The sequence below is a fragment of the Bombina bombina genome, chromosome 4 (assembly GCF_027579735.1).
Source record: "Bombina bombina isolate aBomBom1 chromosome 4, aBomBom1.pri, whole genome shotgun sequence".
Lineage (NCBI taxonomy): Eukaryota > Metazoa > Chordata > Amphibia > Anura > Bombinatoridae > Bombina > Bombina bombina.
The window spans coordinates 484,280,214-484,298,185 of NC_069502.1; the positions used below are offsets into that span (position 1 = coordinate 484,280,214).

Genomic DNA, 17,972 nt, shown 5'->3' on the forward strand with positions numbered 1-17,972 from the left:
TTAGCCTTACTGGAATAAAATCAAAGAAATTTGGACAAAATAGAACCAAATAAATTTCAAAGAAGTCTTAACCTGCCCCTTACCAGCCAAGCTGGAATACGGCACGTGCATCGCAACATTAGGGAGCTAATTTCAAACCCCAATTAAAAACATGTTACTTGGGAAAGAACTCAGGATTCGTTCCTTAATAAGAACAACCAAACTAGTATAAGCTTAAAGTTTTTAGTCTTAGAACCAATCTTGAAGCCCATAGTAACAGTTAAGAATTGAATCCAATTATAATTGATTATCTTAGTAGAACAAAAGAAATATGGATTTTCTTTTTTTTTTTTTTAAAAATCACAGGAATTCTTCTAGCTAAAATAGCTAAAGACATAGATTAACCCTCATTTGCAAATATATTCAATAAAATGAAGACACAAATGAAATCATTAGCATGATAGTCCAGTTTTAAAAGGACCAGATCAAAACAGGAGGACTTGCAAAATGCAAAACAACAAGACAAATGCAAACAGCACCTAGTCCTAGTAAATGTTGGTCCCTTAACAATGCTAAAATAAATCATGATCTGATACTTGATCTTAAAGTAAACAGAAAAAAATGAAGCAATTGCAATATCACAGGACCAAGAAAAGTACCTGAAACTAAATATTTTTCCAAAAATAAGATACAACTATTATAAAGGAAAATAAATACTATTTTGATATAAAAACAATAGCATAATTAGTAGGAGTAGAGATAGCTCCAATAAATTGGAGAACCCTCCCAAATTGAATTAACTGCTGACAAAAGAATATAGTTTAAAAATTAATAGATATTCTCATGCCTATTCCATTCCCCCTAGTATGGGAATTGGAAAGAAAAACCTCTGAAATCACAGAAGAAATAAAAAGGCAGAAATAGTGTCAGCTTAGTCTTAAAGAACTAGTTACCTTAATATCCGAAAATAATCAACACCTCTTCAACAAAGAACAATTGTACTTTAATAATAAAAAAATTATATAAAAAAGTAGATTTGTTAGTGTCAATATCTGAGGAAGAGAATTCTGAAAGAGAAAAAAACATCATCAGAGAAGGATAAATCAGTATGTTGTTGGTCATTTGAAACTTCAATAATTAAAAAAGAAGTGAAAAAAGACCTAAAAATCGTATTAGAAGGAACGAAGTCAGACATAGCCTTTAATCGAGAAAAAATATTTCTTATAAATCTTCTAAACATTTCTTGCACTTTAAGAATGAAATGTATTAAAGCATAATACTAATGGAATCTGCATGTAAAAGTATTTCATAATAACTTATTACAAACCATAGCTAAAGATAAACATTTATAAAATTTAAAATAAATAACTTGAGCTTTGGTAGAACTGAAACTCATGTAAGCATTTTTCCAGAAGTGGCTTCTGACTCAGGGACAAACGGAGACAGTCTTGCAATATGTAATAGAAAAAACAACATATAAAACAAAATTGATCAAATTCCTTAAATGACAGTTTCAGGAATGGGAAAAAAATGCCAGTGAACAAGCTTCTAGCGACCAGAAGCAATAAATAATGAGACTTAAATAATGTGGAGACAATAGTGACGCCCATATTTTTTAGCGCCAAAAGAGACGCCCACATTATTTGGCGCCTAAATGCTTTTTGTGCCAAAAATGACGGCCACATCCGGAACGCCGACACTTTTGGCGCAAATAAAAAACGTCAAAAAAATGACGCAACTTCCGGCGACACGTATGACGCCGGAAATAGAAAAAAAAAATTTGCGCCAAAAAAGTCCGCGCCAAGAATGACGCAATAAAATGAAGCATTTTCAGCCCCCGCGAGCCTAATAGCCCACAGGGAAAAAGTCAAATTTTAAGGTAAGAAAAAAAATTTGATTTATTCATTATGCATTATCCCAAATATGAAACGGACTGTCTGAAATAAGGAATGTTGAACATCCTGAGTCAAGGCAAATAAATGTTTGAACACATATATTTAGAACTTTATTAAAAAAGTGCCCAACCATAGCTTAGAGTGTCCACAGAAAATAAGACTTACTTACCCCAGGACACTCATCTACAAGTAGTAGAAAGCCAAACCAGTACTGAAACGAGAATCAGTAGAGGTAATGGGTATATATAAGAGTATATCGTCGATCTGAAAAGGGAGGTAAGAGGATGAATCTCTACGACCGATAACAGAGAACCTATAAAATGACCCCGTAGAAGGAAGTCATTGAATTCATATAGGCAATGCTCTCCTCACATCCCTCTGACATTCACTGCACGCTGAGAGAAAACCGGGGCTCCAACCTGCTGCGGAGCGCAATCAACGTAGAATCTAGCACAAACTTACTTCACCACCTCCATAGGAGGAAAAAAGTTTGTAAAACTGATTTGTGGGTGTGGTGAGGGGTGTATTTATAGGCATTTTTGAGGTTTGGGAAACTTTGCCCCTCCTGGGTAGGAAGGTATATCCCATACGTCACTAGCTCATGGACTCTTGCTAATTACATGAAAGAAATAGGCAGTTCCTATTTGCCAGACATTGTGGCCTGAAGAACTTTCCTGCCAAAAACCGTACCAGAAGAAGCATAAATGTTAAATGACTAAATTTGGATGTGTGAAGGGGAACCAAGTTGCTGGCCTTACAAATCTGTTCCAAGGAGGTATCTTCCTTGAAAGCCCAGGAAGTAGATACTTCTCTCGTGGAGTGAGTAGTTAATCTCTTCGGTGGTGGATTTTCTGCAACAGAGTAAGCCTTACAAATGTGCTTTGAGCCAGGGTCAACACAGTAGCTTTCGGACCCCTTCCAGGACCATAGTAGTGGACAAAAAAAAAATAAAAAAATCTGTAGGTTTGTCTGTCTTTAGTAGGCGCTGAATATAGAAATTTACTTCACAACCTAGATGTTGTAAGAGTTGTAATCTTTCCTTTTGGAATAGAAGGGCTGTGGTCACTAAAAAGGAACAACTATTTGCTGATTAAGAATTTCTGAAGATACAACCTGTGGAAGAAAATCATAATTGGTCAACAGGAATAAAACAACCATCAAGGACAACATTTTAAAGTCTGAATGATATGCATAGGTTCAAAAGGGAGAACCTTGCAGAACAGAAGGAAAAAGTTTCAAGTTCCAAGGAGGAGAAATTGCTCTATCAACAGGACACATTCTCACAGGGCTTGAAACAAAAGTTTGAACTCTGGCAACTTAGCCAACTTTTTTGTGAAACAAAACAGAAATTTGATATCTAACCCTTTAGAAAGCTAGCCGTCAGGCTCTAATTTAGTCCCATCCTGAGGAACTGAATAATTCTGGGAATTTTAAAGGATTTCCAAGAAAAAAACGCAAATAGGACACCAAAGAAAGAAAGCTTTCCCTATGTTATGAAAAATTCTCTGCTTAACTGGGCTTGCTTGCATAACGCAAAGTATAGATATCAGAGTCAGAGAAACCACTAATCTTGAGATCTAAGCATTTTACCTTACACTGTCAAATTAAGCAAACTGAGATCTGGTTGAAACACAGTTCCTTGAGATATAAGATCCTTAGATCTTCTTAGGTTTCTGATCTAGTAGAGAGCCCATCCAGTGCAAGTAAGTGTACTGCAGAGGATACTGCAGATATATACCTGTAACCCCTCAGGTGGAGGCTAGAGAACGGTCCCTGCCATGTCTGAGGGCAGTTATGGCTCGTAGATTACCCACTAGGGAGCTGGAAAGCACATAACAGAGATAATCCTCATCCCTGTTTCACTCAGTCTTCTTGACTCTTCTTGGAGTGAAGTTGCCCAGCGGTACTGGGTCCCAACTAGGTCTAAACCCACAAATCATATGAAAAAAAAAAATAATAAACTCTTGATAGTAGAGCACCTCTGAAATCTATAACCTCTCTCCTCAGAGGCCAATAACAAACTGGAGAGGGAGAGGAGGGGCTAAAACTCTGAGGGTTTTTGACCTCCCCCTGATAGGCTGGAATATATCCCACATGTTATGAAGCTATGGACTGTCATCAGCTAAGAAGTAAAAGAAAGTTACAATAAACCAATTACAGAAGCACATACAGTATATAAAGAAGAGGTAACACTAACATTTACATGTAGATTTACACACAATACACTACAGGCCTGGGGACAGCAAAGGAATACCACGAAAAAAATCCTGACTAACCTGATGGCCAAATTACACCCAGCTCAGAAGTAACATACATTAAGTGAACTTGCAGCGTTGTGCAGACTAAGTAGACCTTTTTCTAGCTGATGCTAGAAATGCTTTCCTTACATGGAACTGTGACCACAATATAAATGCATTAACTTATTTTCTTTGTTCCCCCATTATTTGGGATAAGTGATTTATAACAATATTCTACAGTTGGACATATGTTTCAAAGGGTCCAAGAAGCCAATGTGAAAGTATTTTTCTTACCAGAAAAAAAAAGCATTAATAATCTTTGGTCACCCTACTATAGCCACATTCAATACGGTTTTTATACCACTCTGCTCTATGAACAAGAAAATATATTAGAGAACACAGTATTCTTTTAAACCTGTTTGGTCTATTTCACTGGTTTTTAAACCTGTCCTCAGGCCTCCCTAACAGGCCACATTTTGTGGATATCTGAACTGGAGCACAGGTGAAATAATCAGCTGATTAGTAAACTTAGTTATTTTACCTGCTCTCATCCAATGTAATCCTAAAAACTTGGCCTGTTGGGGAGGTCTGAGGACGAGTTTGAAAACCAGTGGTCTATTTGTACCAAGGACAGAGCCATCTACTTTGGTGAACTGACTTATTGTAGAGCATGAAAACCTTAATATATGAATTGCAGGGTATCATTTTCATGATCCATCAAAATTTACAAACCCTTCTGAATAGATAATGGAGTAAAATAAAAACATTCATGAAAAACTGTAAAATCTGAAATACAGAGAAAGGAGAAAGAAGAAAAACTTACTTTGGGTTAGTTTTTTCACCTCTTTCCTGAAGAGTATCAAGCATCTCCTCCCCTCTGAGAAGTAGGCGCGCTTTCTGATTAGCATGATCGAAAGAAACCAGAATATACTCCACCTTAAAAAAAAAAAATCATAATATTAAAAGCTTTTATATAAAATGTTTAACATACTTTCCATTAAACCACCTCGGTATTAGAGAGCACATAATCTAGGTAAAATAAATTTAATATAGTTTCTCAATGTAGGTGCACAAAAATGGTGTTCAAAGAACTGACACCTTTATGCTCATCAACAAAGTAAAACTTAGTTTAAAAAAACAAAAAAAAAAAAAAACACAACACTCAAAAATCCTGTTATGTCATAAAGGCTGAGTCTACCTCCATTACTACAGTCTCCGCTGTCTAAAAGGGATTTTTTATACATTTTTAAAACAACTTTCCAATTGAGTTCTGTTATCATTGTTGCTTCATTTTCTTGGTATCTTTTATAGAAGCAGCAGCAATGCACTCCTGGGAGTTAGCTGAACACATTTGTAAGCCAATAAAAATAGGCATACGAGTTCAGCCACCAATCAGCAGCAAACTCCAAGCTACTAAGCCTATCTAGATATGCTTCTCAACAAATAATACCAAGAAAATGAAGCAAATTAGACGATAGAAGTAAAATGGGAAGTTGTTTAAAAATTTATGTAAAATCTGAACCATACATTAGGGTTTCATGTCCCTTTAAAAATTACTCAGCAAAATGCATAACAAGCAGAATAAATGCATGGGGAGATGTTTTCGCGTTTTGTTTTTTTAAAATAGAAAATTTTAAAAAGAAAAAAAAGTTCAAGTTTTATTTTAATTTTATTTTCAGTTTATGAATATATTGTTTTAATATATGGTTTTGTTCTATGCAACATATCAAGGCCGTAAACAATAGGATCTATATTACTTACCTTTTCCAGCAGTATTATTGAATTTTATTAAAAACCTAGCTATACCACATTACATTCTATTCCTCACCAACCTTGCAGTGTCTTATACAATTATTAGTGACATTATTATTAGAGATATGTTGGTATGTTTCCTTTATATATGTTACTGCCCATGAGGTTTCAGATTTACATTCATGCGTTATTCCAATATTGTGTGATGTTGTGTTGTTGCTTAGCTGCTTCACTATGAAGAACAGTACAGATGTATCCTTCCATTGACCTACTTGGTGAGGAAGACATGCCAGAACAAAATTTTCAATACCCCTTCATTGCAGGTTACTTGGGGGGGGGGCAACAACCCATTTTGGCGTGCTTCATAATACGCAATTCATTTTCTGACTTGTTTATGCTGGCATTATCATTTTTTTTCTATAGCGTGCACATTTTTGTAGCAGTACATGATGGGAAACACAGCTGCCACCTAGGCATAACATTTATAAAATTGATGCCATATATTGCTCCAGTCACATGCACACTCCTACACCTTCCTACCTGCTTTTCAACAAAGGATTCCAAGAGAAATAAGTACGTTGGAAAGTTTGTTTAAAATGTTATACTCTATCTGAATCATGCAAGATTGGGTTTTATGTCCATTTAGACTGGCAAATACAGTTTTAAAGAAAAATATGGTGTTGTCACAGATTGCATATTAATCTGAAGAACTACTGATGGAGATCACACTGACTGGAAAGGACTTGTAAAACATCTCTAGAAAGGTATTGGTAATGGTCGTCATTATTGATCTTCTACTTCAAAATTCACCAGGAAAGTTTATAAAGGGTAGGATCACATATTTTAATCTATATAAAAAAACATAGGACAACAGACCTCATTATGGAAAGGGAGCCTCTTCTTTCTAAAAATAGGTGTCTCATGCCCCTTCCATTTTAATGTGACTGCCACAAAAACAGCTGCTCCAGAGAAACCTTTATTCCCCATAGACAGCATAAAACATTACACACCAAGTTATCCTCCTTCAAATGACAGGTTTCATGCCATCTTCAAATGACAGGTTTCATTTCACAAAGGAAAGTAGGTGATTGCTAAGGAATAGCAATCCCCCGTGTACTAGGCGACATTTAGGGTGCTAGGCTTTAAATGGGACTTTGGCTTTCCTATAGAAAAGTGCTAAAAGCCCTTCTTTCAGTTTAGAACTTACAAGCCCAGGTGACTATAAGGTGATTACCAAATGCATATGACACAAAACCATGGGGGGGTGGAAAGGTCGAACTCTCACCTCCCACAATACAGTGAAGGACACTAAACTCAAAATTAAACTTTCATTATTCATTAATGAATTAAACTTTCATTATTCAGATACAGGGGGGGTAGTTATCAAGCCGTCTACTTTCTGGCTTCGCCGGCCCAATACGCCCGCCTAAGCTCGCCTACCTTCGCCGCCGCGGACCTGAAAAAATACGCCTAAGTTATCAAATAAAGCTGTCAAAAAAGCCGCGGGGCGATGAGCAGCGGACTGTGACAGTTATCACTCATCCGATCTCGCTGCTCTTCGGCTTTTTCCCAGCTTTATTGCTAGCCTGTCACTAAGCACTCACACTAAACTGCACTGTTCTACCCCCTATACCGGCGCCCCCGGAGCCTCCCGCAACTCAATAAAGTTACTAACCCCTAAACCGCCGCTACTAGACCCTGCCGCAACTCTGATAAATGTATTAACCCCTAAACCGCCGCTCCTAGACCCTGCCGCAACTCTTATAAATGTATTAAACCCCTAAACCGCCGCTCCCGGAGCCCACCGCCACCTACATTATACCTAGTAACCCCTATCCTGCCCCCCCTATACCGTCGCCCTCTATAATAAAATTATTAACCCCTATCCTGCTGATCCCGCACCTCGCCGCAACTAAATAGTTTAACCCCTAAACCGCCGCTCCCTGAACCCGCCGCAACCTACATTATACCTAGTAACCCCTATCCTGCCCCCCCTACACCGTCGCCACCTATAATAAATTTATTAACCCCTATCCTGCCCCCCACTACGACGCCGCCACTGTAATAAATTTATTAATCCCTAAACCTAAGTCTAACACTAACCCTAACGCCCCCCTAACTTAAATATTAATTAAATAAATCTAAATAATATTTATATTATGAACTAAATTAATCCTATTTAAAACTAAATACTTACCTTTAAAATAAACCCTAATATAGCTACAATATAAATAATAATTATATTGTAGCTATCTTAGGATTTATTTTTATTTTACAGGCATCTTTCAATTTATTTTAACTAGGTACAATAGCTATTAAATAGTTATTAACTATTTAATAGCTTACCTAGCTAAAATAAAGAGAAATTTACCTGTAAAATAAATCCCAACCTAAGTTACAATTACACCTAACACTACACTATACTTTAATAAATTATTCCTATTTAAAACTAAATACTTACCTGTAAAATAAACCCTAAGATAGCTACAATATATCTAATAGTTACATTGTAGCTATCTTAGGATTTATATTTATTTTACAGTTAACTTTGTATTTATTTTAGCTAGTTAGAATAGTTATTAAATAGTTATTAACTATTTAATAACTACCTAGCTAAAAGAAATACAAAATTACCTGTAAAATAAATGCTAACCTAAGTTACAATTAAACCTAATACTACACTATCATTAAATTAATTAAATAAACTACCTACAAATAACTACAATTAAATACAATTACATAAACTAACTAAAGTGCAAAAAATAAAAAAAGCTAAGTTACAGAAAATAAAAAAATAAGTTACAAACATTTTACAAATATTACAACAATTTTAAGCTACTTACACCTAATCTAAGCCCCCTAATAAAATACAAACCCCCCCAAAATAAAAAAATGCCCTACCCTATTCTAAATTAAATAAAGTTCAACGCTCTTTTACCTTACCAGCCCTTAAAAGGGCCATTTGTGGGGGCATGCCCCCAAAAGTTCAGCTCTTTTGCCTGTAAATGAAAAATACAAACCCCCCCCAACATTAAAACCCACCACCCACATACCCCTAATCTAACCCAAACCCCCCTTACAAAAACCTAACACTAATCCCCTGAAGATCATCCTACCTTGAGTCGTCTTCACTCAGCAGAGCAGCGATGGAACCCAAGTGGACATCAGGACCGGCAGAAGTGATCATCCAAGGGGCGCTGAAGAAATCTTCCATCCGATGAAGTCATCATCCAGGCGGCACTGAAGAAGTCTTCGATCCGGGCGATGTCATCTTCCAAGCCGGGTCTTGAATCTTCCTTCCGCCGCCGCGGAACCTCCTTCTTCACCGACGGACTACGACGAATGAAGGCTCCTTTAAGGGACGTCATCCAAGATGGCGTCCCCTCAATTCCGATTGGCTGATAGGATTCTATCAGCCAATCGGAATTAAGGTAGGAAAAATCTGATTGGCTGATGGAATCAGCCAATCAGATTCAAGTTCAATCCGATTGGCTGATCCAATCAGATTGAGCTCGCATTCTATTGGCTGATCGGAACAGCCAATAGAATGCGAGCTCAATCTGATTGGATGATTGGATCAGCCAATCGGATTGAACTTGAATCTGATTGGCTGATTCCATCAGCCAATCAGATTTTTCCTACCTTAATTCCGATTGGCTGATAGGATTCTATCAGCCAATCGGAATTGAGGGGACGCCATCTTGGATGACGTCCCTTAAAGGAGCCTTCATTCGTCGTAGTCCGTCGGTGAAGATGGAGGTTCCGCGGCGGCGGAAGGAAGATTCAAGACCCGGCTTGGAAGATGACATCGCCCGGATCGAAGACTTCTTCAGCGCCGCCTGGATGATGACTTCATCGGATGGAAGATTTCTTCAGCGCCCCTTGGATGATCACTTCTGCCGGTCCGGATGTCCACTTGGGTTCCATCGCTGCTCGGCTGAGTGAAGACGACTCAAGGTAGGATGATCTTCAGGGGATTAGTGTTAGGTTTTTGTAAGGGGGGTTTGGGTTAGATTAGGGGTATGTGGGTGGTGGGTTTTAATGTTGGGGGGGTTTGTATTTTTCATTTACAGGCAAAAGAGCTGAACTTTTGGGGGCATGCCCCCACAAATGGCCCTTTTAAGGGCTGGTAAGGTAAAAGAGCGTTGAACTTTATTTAATTTAGAATAGGGTAGGGCATTTTTTTATTTTGGGGGGGTTTGTTATTTTATTAGGGGGCTTAGATTAGGTGTAAGTAGCTTAAAATTGTTGTAATATTTGTAAAATGTTTGTAACTTATTTTTTTATTTTCTGTAACTTAGCTTTTTTTATTTTTTGTACTTTAGTTAGTTTATGTAATTGTATTTAATTGTAGTTATTTGTAGGTAGTTTATTTAATTAATTTAATGATAGTGTAGTATTAGGTTTAATTGTAACTTAGGTTAGCATTTATTTTACAGGTAATTTTGTATTTCTTTTAGCTAGGTAGTTATTAAATAGTTAATAACTATTTAATAACTATTCTAACTAGCTAAAATAAATACAAAGTTACCTGTAAAATAAATATAAATCCTAAGATAGCTACAATATAATTATTATTTATATTATAGCTATCTTAGGGTTTATTTTACAGGTAAGTATTTAGTTTTAAATAGAAATAATTTATTAAAGTATAGTGTAGTGTTAGGTGTAATTGTAACTTAGGTTAGGATTTATTTTACAGGTAAATATCTCTTTATTTTAGCTAGGTAAGCTATTAAATAGTTAATAACTATTTAATAGCTATTGTACCTAGTTAAAATAAATTGAAAGTTGCCTGTAAAATAAAAATAAATCCTAAGATAGCTACAATATAATTATTATTTATATTGTAGCTATATTAGGGTTTATTTTACAGTTAAGCATTTAGTTTTAAATAGGATTAATTTATTTCATAATATAAATATTATTTAGATTTATTTAATTAATATTTAAGTTAGGGGGGCGTTAGGGTTAGACTTAGGTTTAGGGGTTAATAACGTTATTATAGAGGGGGGCAGGATAGGGGTTAATAGGTATAATGTAGGTGGCGGTGGGCTCCGGGAGCGGCGGTTTAGGGGTTAATACATTTATTATAGTTGCGGTGGGCTCTGGGAGGCGGCGGTTTAGGGGTTAAACTATTTATTTAGTTGTGGCGAGGTGTGGGATCTGCAGGATAGGGGTTAATACATTTATTATAGAGGGCGGCGGTATAGGGGGGGCAGGATAGGGGTTAATAGGTATAATGTAGTTGGCGGTGGGCTCCGGGAGCGGCGGTTTAGGGGTTAATATGTATAGAGTAGCTTGCGGTGGGCTCCGGGAGCGGCGGTTTAGGGGGTAATAACTTTATTTAGTTGCGGCGGTGTAGGGGGGACAGATTAGTGGTGTTTAGACTCGGGGTACATGTTAGGGTGTTAGGTGCAGACAGATCCCATAGGAATCAATGGGATGTCTGGCAGCAGCGAACTTGTACTTTCGCTATGGTCAGACTCCCATTGATTCCTATGGGATCCGCCGCCTCCAGGCTGGCGCTTTGAAAACCAGGTACGCTGGGCCGTAAAAGTACCGAGCGTACCTGCTAGTTTTTTGATAACTAGCAAAAGTAGTGAGATTGTGCCGCACTTGTGTGCGGAACATCTGGAGTGCCGTAAGAATCGATCTGTGTCGGACTGAGTCCGGCGGATCGAAGTTGACGTCACAAAATTCTACTTTTGCCGGTCTCGAGCCTTTGATAACTAAGGCGAATCAGCCTCGCCACAAATACGCTTCGGAATTCCAGCGTATTTGAGGTTGACGGCTTGATAACTAGGCCCCACAGTGTGCAGTTTTAAAAAGGGACAGGAAATCCTAACATTTTCTGTCATGATTTGGATAGAACATACAATTTTAAACAAAGTGGAACAGCATTGCACTACTGGCAGCTAGATGAACACATTTGGTTATCCAATCACAAGTGTAGGATGTGTGTATATTCTTTTTCAACAAGGGATACCAAGAGAATGAAGCACATTTGAAAATAGAAGTGAATTTAAAAAAAGTGTCTTAAAATTACATGCTCTATCTGAATCATGCAAGTTTAATTTTGACTTTCCTATCATTTTAAGACTTTCCAATTTACTTTTGTTCTCCAATCAGCGCTTTATCTACAACAAACGGAGTGCTCCAATCAGAGTGCTGATGGTAGAACAGTTTAAACCTTTAGCTCACAGAAAAATTGAATTTCACAGGGTATTAGAATTTCATATCTATATTAAAAAGTAAATTATAATGCATCTTCATTACAAATGATGAATGAAACTCCATCTAAAATATCATTAAAATTTCAGATCTGTTTTTGTAAAGGGGAAGTTTACCATCACTTTAAGTGAAAAACACAAACATATATTGTTTTTTTTTTCAGCAGACGCAACTAAATCAAACTATGATGTTATTTTATAAATACAGTAGGTTCTCCCCAAAAACATTTGGCAGCTGGGTGGCAATATGAAGTAGTCGGGAGGGGGCATATCATGTATATTATTATTTTTTCTCTCTCTCCGCATATGGACAATCAAGAGGTTAAATAAGTGTTGCATAACTCATACCCTTAAATTACATGCAGCAGCCATGTATTGAGTCATTAAGCCTCCATGATTGTCCCCCTCACGTATCCCAGTGGGTGCAAACAAAACTAACAGCATTCATTTAATTCTACATACATACACATATATATATATACATATATATATATACATACATACATACATACATATATATATATATATATATATATATATACATACATACATACATACATATATATATATATATATATATATATATATATACACACACACACACACACATACACACACACACTGTATATATATTTTATCTCATTTTTTACATACATAACTGCTCAACCTCCCAAGTATCAGATCATCTCCTTCTCTCTTTCCCCACATAGCACATATTTATAGTATATTGTTGGTTGGCGACTCTGAGGATCGTTGCAAGGGTAGACTGCAAAGACATGACTGCACTGCCTCATAAGAAAAACGTTGAAACAGAAGGAGAGAGTGGCATAAGTCCTGGGTCTTGTCAAAATCTGCGCCCCATGGAATTTGTGACCGTTATGTCACCACATTCCTGACCGCACGCGTAACTGGTTGACCACCAATCACCTGCTAGAGACACCTCCTTCGTCACGGTCGCACATTCTGAGTGCTTGCATCTGAGTGCTCACATTGATCCGGGTGGGAAAATTATACAAGCAAACGAGCTATTGCATTGTGCTCTTTTATTCTCCTAAAGCAACTTATCTCTAAAGCACCACACCGGCGGCAGAGTTAAGATGTTGCTTGCACTCAATATTAGATATTTCAATTTGAATCTCTCTGCATATTCACTTTTTAGGTTCACGTCATCCGTCTCTACTACACACATCTACTTTCTTGTGTTGCATTACCGTCTTAACTCCAAGTACTTAATATTGTTACCTGGTATATAGGCATAAGGTAAGGAATATATTATTGCCTCTTAGTAAGCGAGCATTCAGAATGTGCGACCGTGACGAAGGATGTGTCTCTAGCAGGTGATTGGTGGTCAACCAGTCACGTGTGCGCTGAAGAATGTGGTGACGCCACGGTCGCACATTCCGTCGGGTCACAGATTTCGATACTACACCAGCAGTTAAAAGCACACCTCTCTCACACTGAGCTGAATTCTCAGTACTCTAAATCCAGCCTGCTCCTGTCAGGCACTGGACTTCAGATGCAGGCACTCACTGAGATGAAGTGACCTGGGGCTCTCTAAAAGTAGGGGACTGTTACAAGTGTGGCCGTCACCCTTGCGCCTCTTCCATCTATCACATCCACATGCTGGGCGGTCAGCTAAATTCACCGGGCGGTGCGCACAGGGATTTAAAGGACTATAAAAAAATTCAAAAATGACCACATAATAAATAAACTATTTTAAAGTTTAACTAAAGGCTGTGACACACTGCAAGCGATATGGCGAGCAGCGTGATGATGCAGCTGTGCGTGCTCAGTGTGTCCTGCCTTTTCATCTCTGCGTGCTTAGCTGCGTCTGGTCGTGTAGCCGAGTATTCAGAGTTGAAATATTTGAACTTCAGAATCGATGCTACGCAAAGCAGCTGCTTCGCCTCGCGCCGCATCGCTTGCAGTGTGTCTCAGCCTTAATACTCTGTACATTACACTTATTTAATCTTGCAAATGAATTGCATTACTTATAAAAAAACATTTTATTTTCAACCTTAAAAAAGGATAGGAAAGTCAAAATTTACATGATTCAGATAGAGCATGTAATTTTAAGACACTTTTAAATTTACAAACATAATACACTAGTGGGAGCTAATTGCTGATTGGTGCCTGCACACATTTATTCACTTGTGATTGGCTAACTAGATGTTTTCAGCTAGCTTCTAGTAGTGCAACGCTGTTCCTTCAGCAAATGATAACAAGAGAATAAAGCAAATTTGATAAAAGAAGTAAATTGAATGTGTTTGAAATTGTATGTTCTATCCAAATCATGAAATACAATTTACGTTTTCTGTTCCGAACGTCATATACTCCAGCACATAAAGTGGTCGTGTCTTTTTCAATTAATATTGGCCAATCGTGGTGCTCAATTTACATATTAATGAGTGCTTGCCGCGCTCCCGATCGCATGTGCATTTCAACTAATGTAAATAAGTTAATGTAAATGTATATGTAGTGTAATAAATAAGATTGCAAACAATAGTGTTTTTTTCCCCTTCTTCTAAACTCTATAGTCAAAAGGAAAAACAGAATTTATGCTTACCTGATAAATTTCTCTCTTGTGATGTATCGAGTCCACGGATTCATCCATACTTATGGGATATTCTCCTTCCCTACAGGAAGTGGCAGAGAGAGCACCCACAGCAGAGCTGCCCATATAGCTCCTCCCTTAGCTCCACCCCCCAGTCATTCGACCGAAGGCTAGGAAGAAAAAGGAGAAACTATAGGGTGCAGTGGTGACTGAAGTTTTTTAAATAAAAATATACTACCTGTCTTAAATAGACAGGGCGGGACGTGGACTCGATACATCACAAGAGAAAGAAATTTATCAGGTAAGCATAAATTCTGTTTTTTCTTGTAAGATGTATCGAGTCCACGGATTCATCCATACTTATGGGATACAAATACCAAAGCTTTAGGACACAGATGAAGGGAGGGACAAGACAGGTACCTTAAACGGAAGGCACCACTGCTTGTAGAACCCGTCTCCCAAAAATAGCCTCCGAAGAAGCAAAAGTATCAAATTTGTAAAATTTGGAAAAAGTATGAAGCGAAGACCAAGTCGCCGCCTTACAAATCTGTTCAACAGAAGCCTCATTTTTAAAAGCCCATGTGGAAGCCACTGCTCTAGTAGAATGAGCAGTAATTCTTTCAGGAGGCTGCTGGCCAGCAGTCTCATAAGCCAAACGGATGAAGCTTTTCAGCCAAAAGGAAAGAGAGGTAGCCGTAGCCTTTTGACCTCTCCGTTTACCAGAATAAACAACAATGAAGATGTTTGACGGAAATCTTTAGTTGCTTGTAAGTAGAACTTTAAAGCACGAACCACATCAAGATTGTGCAACAGACATTCCTTCTTTGATGAAGGATTAGGACACAGAGAAGGAACAACAATGTCCTGATTGATATTCCTATTAGAAACAACCTTAGGAAGAAACCCAGGTTTGGTACGCAAAACCACCTTATTTGCACGGAAAACTAGGTAAGGTGAGTCACACTGTAAAGCAGATAACTCTGAAACTCTTCGAGCCGAAGATAGCTACTAAAAACAAAACTTTCCAAGATAGAAGCTTAATATCTATGGAATGCATAGGTTCAAACGGAACCCCTTGAAGAACATTAAGAACCAAATTTAGGCTCCATGGTGGAGCAACAGGTTTAAATAGAGGCTTGATCCTGACCAAGGCCTGACTAAACGCTTGAACGTCTGGGACATCTGCCAGACGTTTGTGTAAAAGAATAGACAAAGCAGATATTTGTCCTTTAAAGGAACCAACTGATAATCCCTTCTCCAATCCTTCTTGGAGAAAGGACAAAATTCTAGGAATCCTAATCTTACTCCATGAGTAACCCTTGGATTCACACCAACAAAGTTATCTGCGCCAAATCTTATGATAAATTTTCCTGGTGACAGGCTTTCTAGCCTGAATCAGGGTATCAATGACCGACTCGGAGAAACCACGCGTTCAATCTCCAAGCAGTCAGACGCAGAGAAGTTAGATTTGGATGCTTGAATGGACCTTGGATTAGAAGAACATTGGAACCTTGGAACAGATGACATGTCCACCAGGTCTACATACCAAGTCCTGCGTGGCCACGCAGGCACTATCAGAATCACTGAAGCTCTCTCCTGCTTGATTCTGGCAACCAGACGTGGGAGGAGAGGAAACGGTGGAAATACATAAGCCAGATTGAAGGACCAGGGCACTGCTAGAGCATCTATCAGTACCGCCTGGGGATCCCGGGACCTGGACCCGTAACGCAGAAGTTTGGCGTTCTGTCGGGACGCCATCAGATCCAATTCTGGTGTGCCCCATAGCCGAGTCAGCTGGGCAAATACCTCCGGATGGAGCTCCCACTCCCCAGGATGAAAAGTCTGACGACTTAATAAATCTGCCTCCCAGTTCTCTACCCCTGGGATATGGATTGCTGAGAGATGGCAAGAGTGATCCTCCGCCCATCGGATTATTTTGGTTACCTCCATCATCGCTAGAGAACTCCTTGTTCCTCCTTGATGATTGATATAAGCTACAGTCGTGATGTTGTCCGAATCAAACCTGATGAATTTCGCCGCAGCTAGCTAATGCCATGCCTGAAGCGCATTGAATATCGCTCTCAGTTCTAGAATGTTTATCGGGAGGAAAGATTCCTCCCGAGAACATAAGCCCTGTGCTTTCAGGGATTTCCAGACTGCACCCCAGCCTAGCAGGCTGGCATCTGTCGTTACTATGAGCCACTCTGGCCTGCGAAAACACATTCCCTGAGACAGGTGGTCCTGAGACAACCACCAGAGAAGAGAATCTCTGGTCTCTTGGTCCAGATGCAGTTGAGGAGATAAATCTGCATAATCCCCATTCCACTGTTTGAGCATGCATAGTTACAGTGGTCTGAGGTGTAGGCGGGCATAAGGAACTATGTCCATTGCCGCTACCATGAGTCCGATTATCTCCATACACTGAGCCACTGATGGCTGAGGAATGGAATAAAGAGCTCAGCAAATGATTAAAAGTTTTGATTTTCTGACCTCCGTCAGAAATATTTTCATTTCTACCGAGTCTATCAGAGTCCATAGGAAGGAAACTCTTGTGAGAGGGACAAGAGAACTCTTTTTTTATGTTCACCTTCCACCCGTGAGATCTCAGAAAAGCCATCACGATGTCCGTGTGAGACTTGGCTAGCTGGAAAGTCGACGCCTGAATTAAGATGCCGTCTAGATAAGGCGCCACTGCTATACCCCCGCGGTCTTAGAACCGCCAAAAGGGACCCTAGCACCTTTGTGAAAATTTTGGGAGCCGTGGCCAACCCGAAAGGAAGGACCACAAACTGGTTATGCCTGTCCAGAAAGGCGAATCTGAGGAATTGATGATGATCTCTGTGAATAGGGATGTGTAGATACGCATCCTTTAAATCCACGGTAGTCATATATTGACCCTCCTGGATCAGAAGAAGAATAGTCCGAATAGTCTCCATCTTGAAAGATGGTACTCTGAGGAACTTGTTTAGAATTTTGAGATCCAAGATCGGTCTGAAAGTTCCCTCTTTTTTGGGAACCACAAACAGGTTGGAGTAAAAACCTAGCCCTTGTTCCGCTCTTGGAACTGGGCAGATCACTCCCATGGTATGTAGGTCTTCTACACAGCGTAAGAACGCCTCTCTCTTTGTCTGGTTTGCAGACAATTGAGAAATGTGAAATCTCCCCCTGGGGGGGGGGGGGTCTTTGAAGTCCAGAAGATATCATTGGGACACAATTTCTAAAGCCCAGGAATCGTGAACATCTCTTGCCCAAGCGAAGAGAGAGAGTCTGCCCCCTACTAGATCCGGTCCCGGATCGGGGGCTACCCCTTCATGCTGTCTTA

The 17,972-nt window shown here is 38.9% G+C and overlaps 1 protein-coding gene across 1 annotated transcript in view; it reads right to left on the bottom strand.

Annotated features, from left to right (window-relative positions):
* Positions 1–17,972, bottom strand: part of GCLC (glutamate-cysteine ligase catalytic subunit) — a gene marked incomplete in the record, with an annotated part of 285,087 nt that overhangs the window by 239,361 nt on the left and 27,754 nt on the right. The window contains 1 exon segment of the mRNA XM_053710384.1: positions 4,935–5,047. Coding sequence (XP_053566359.1) covers positions 4,935–5,047 — 113 coding nt within the window.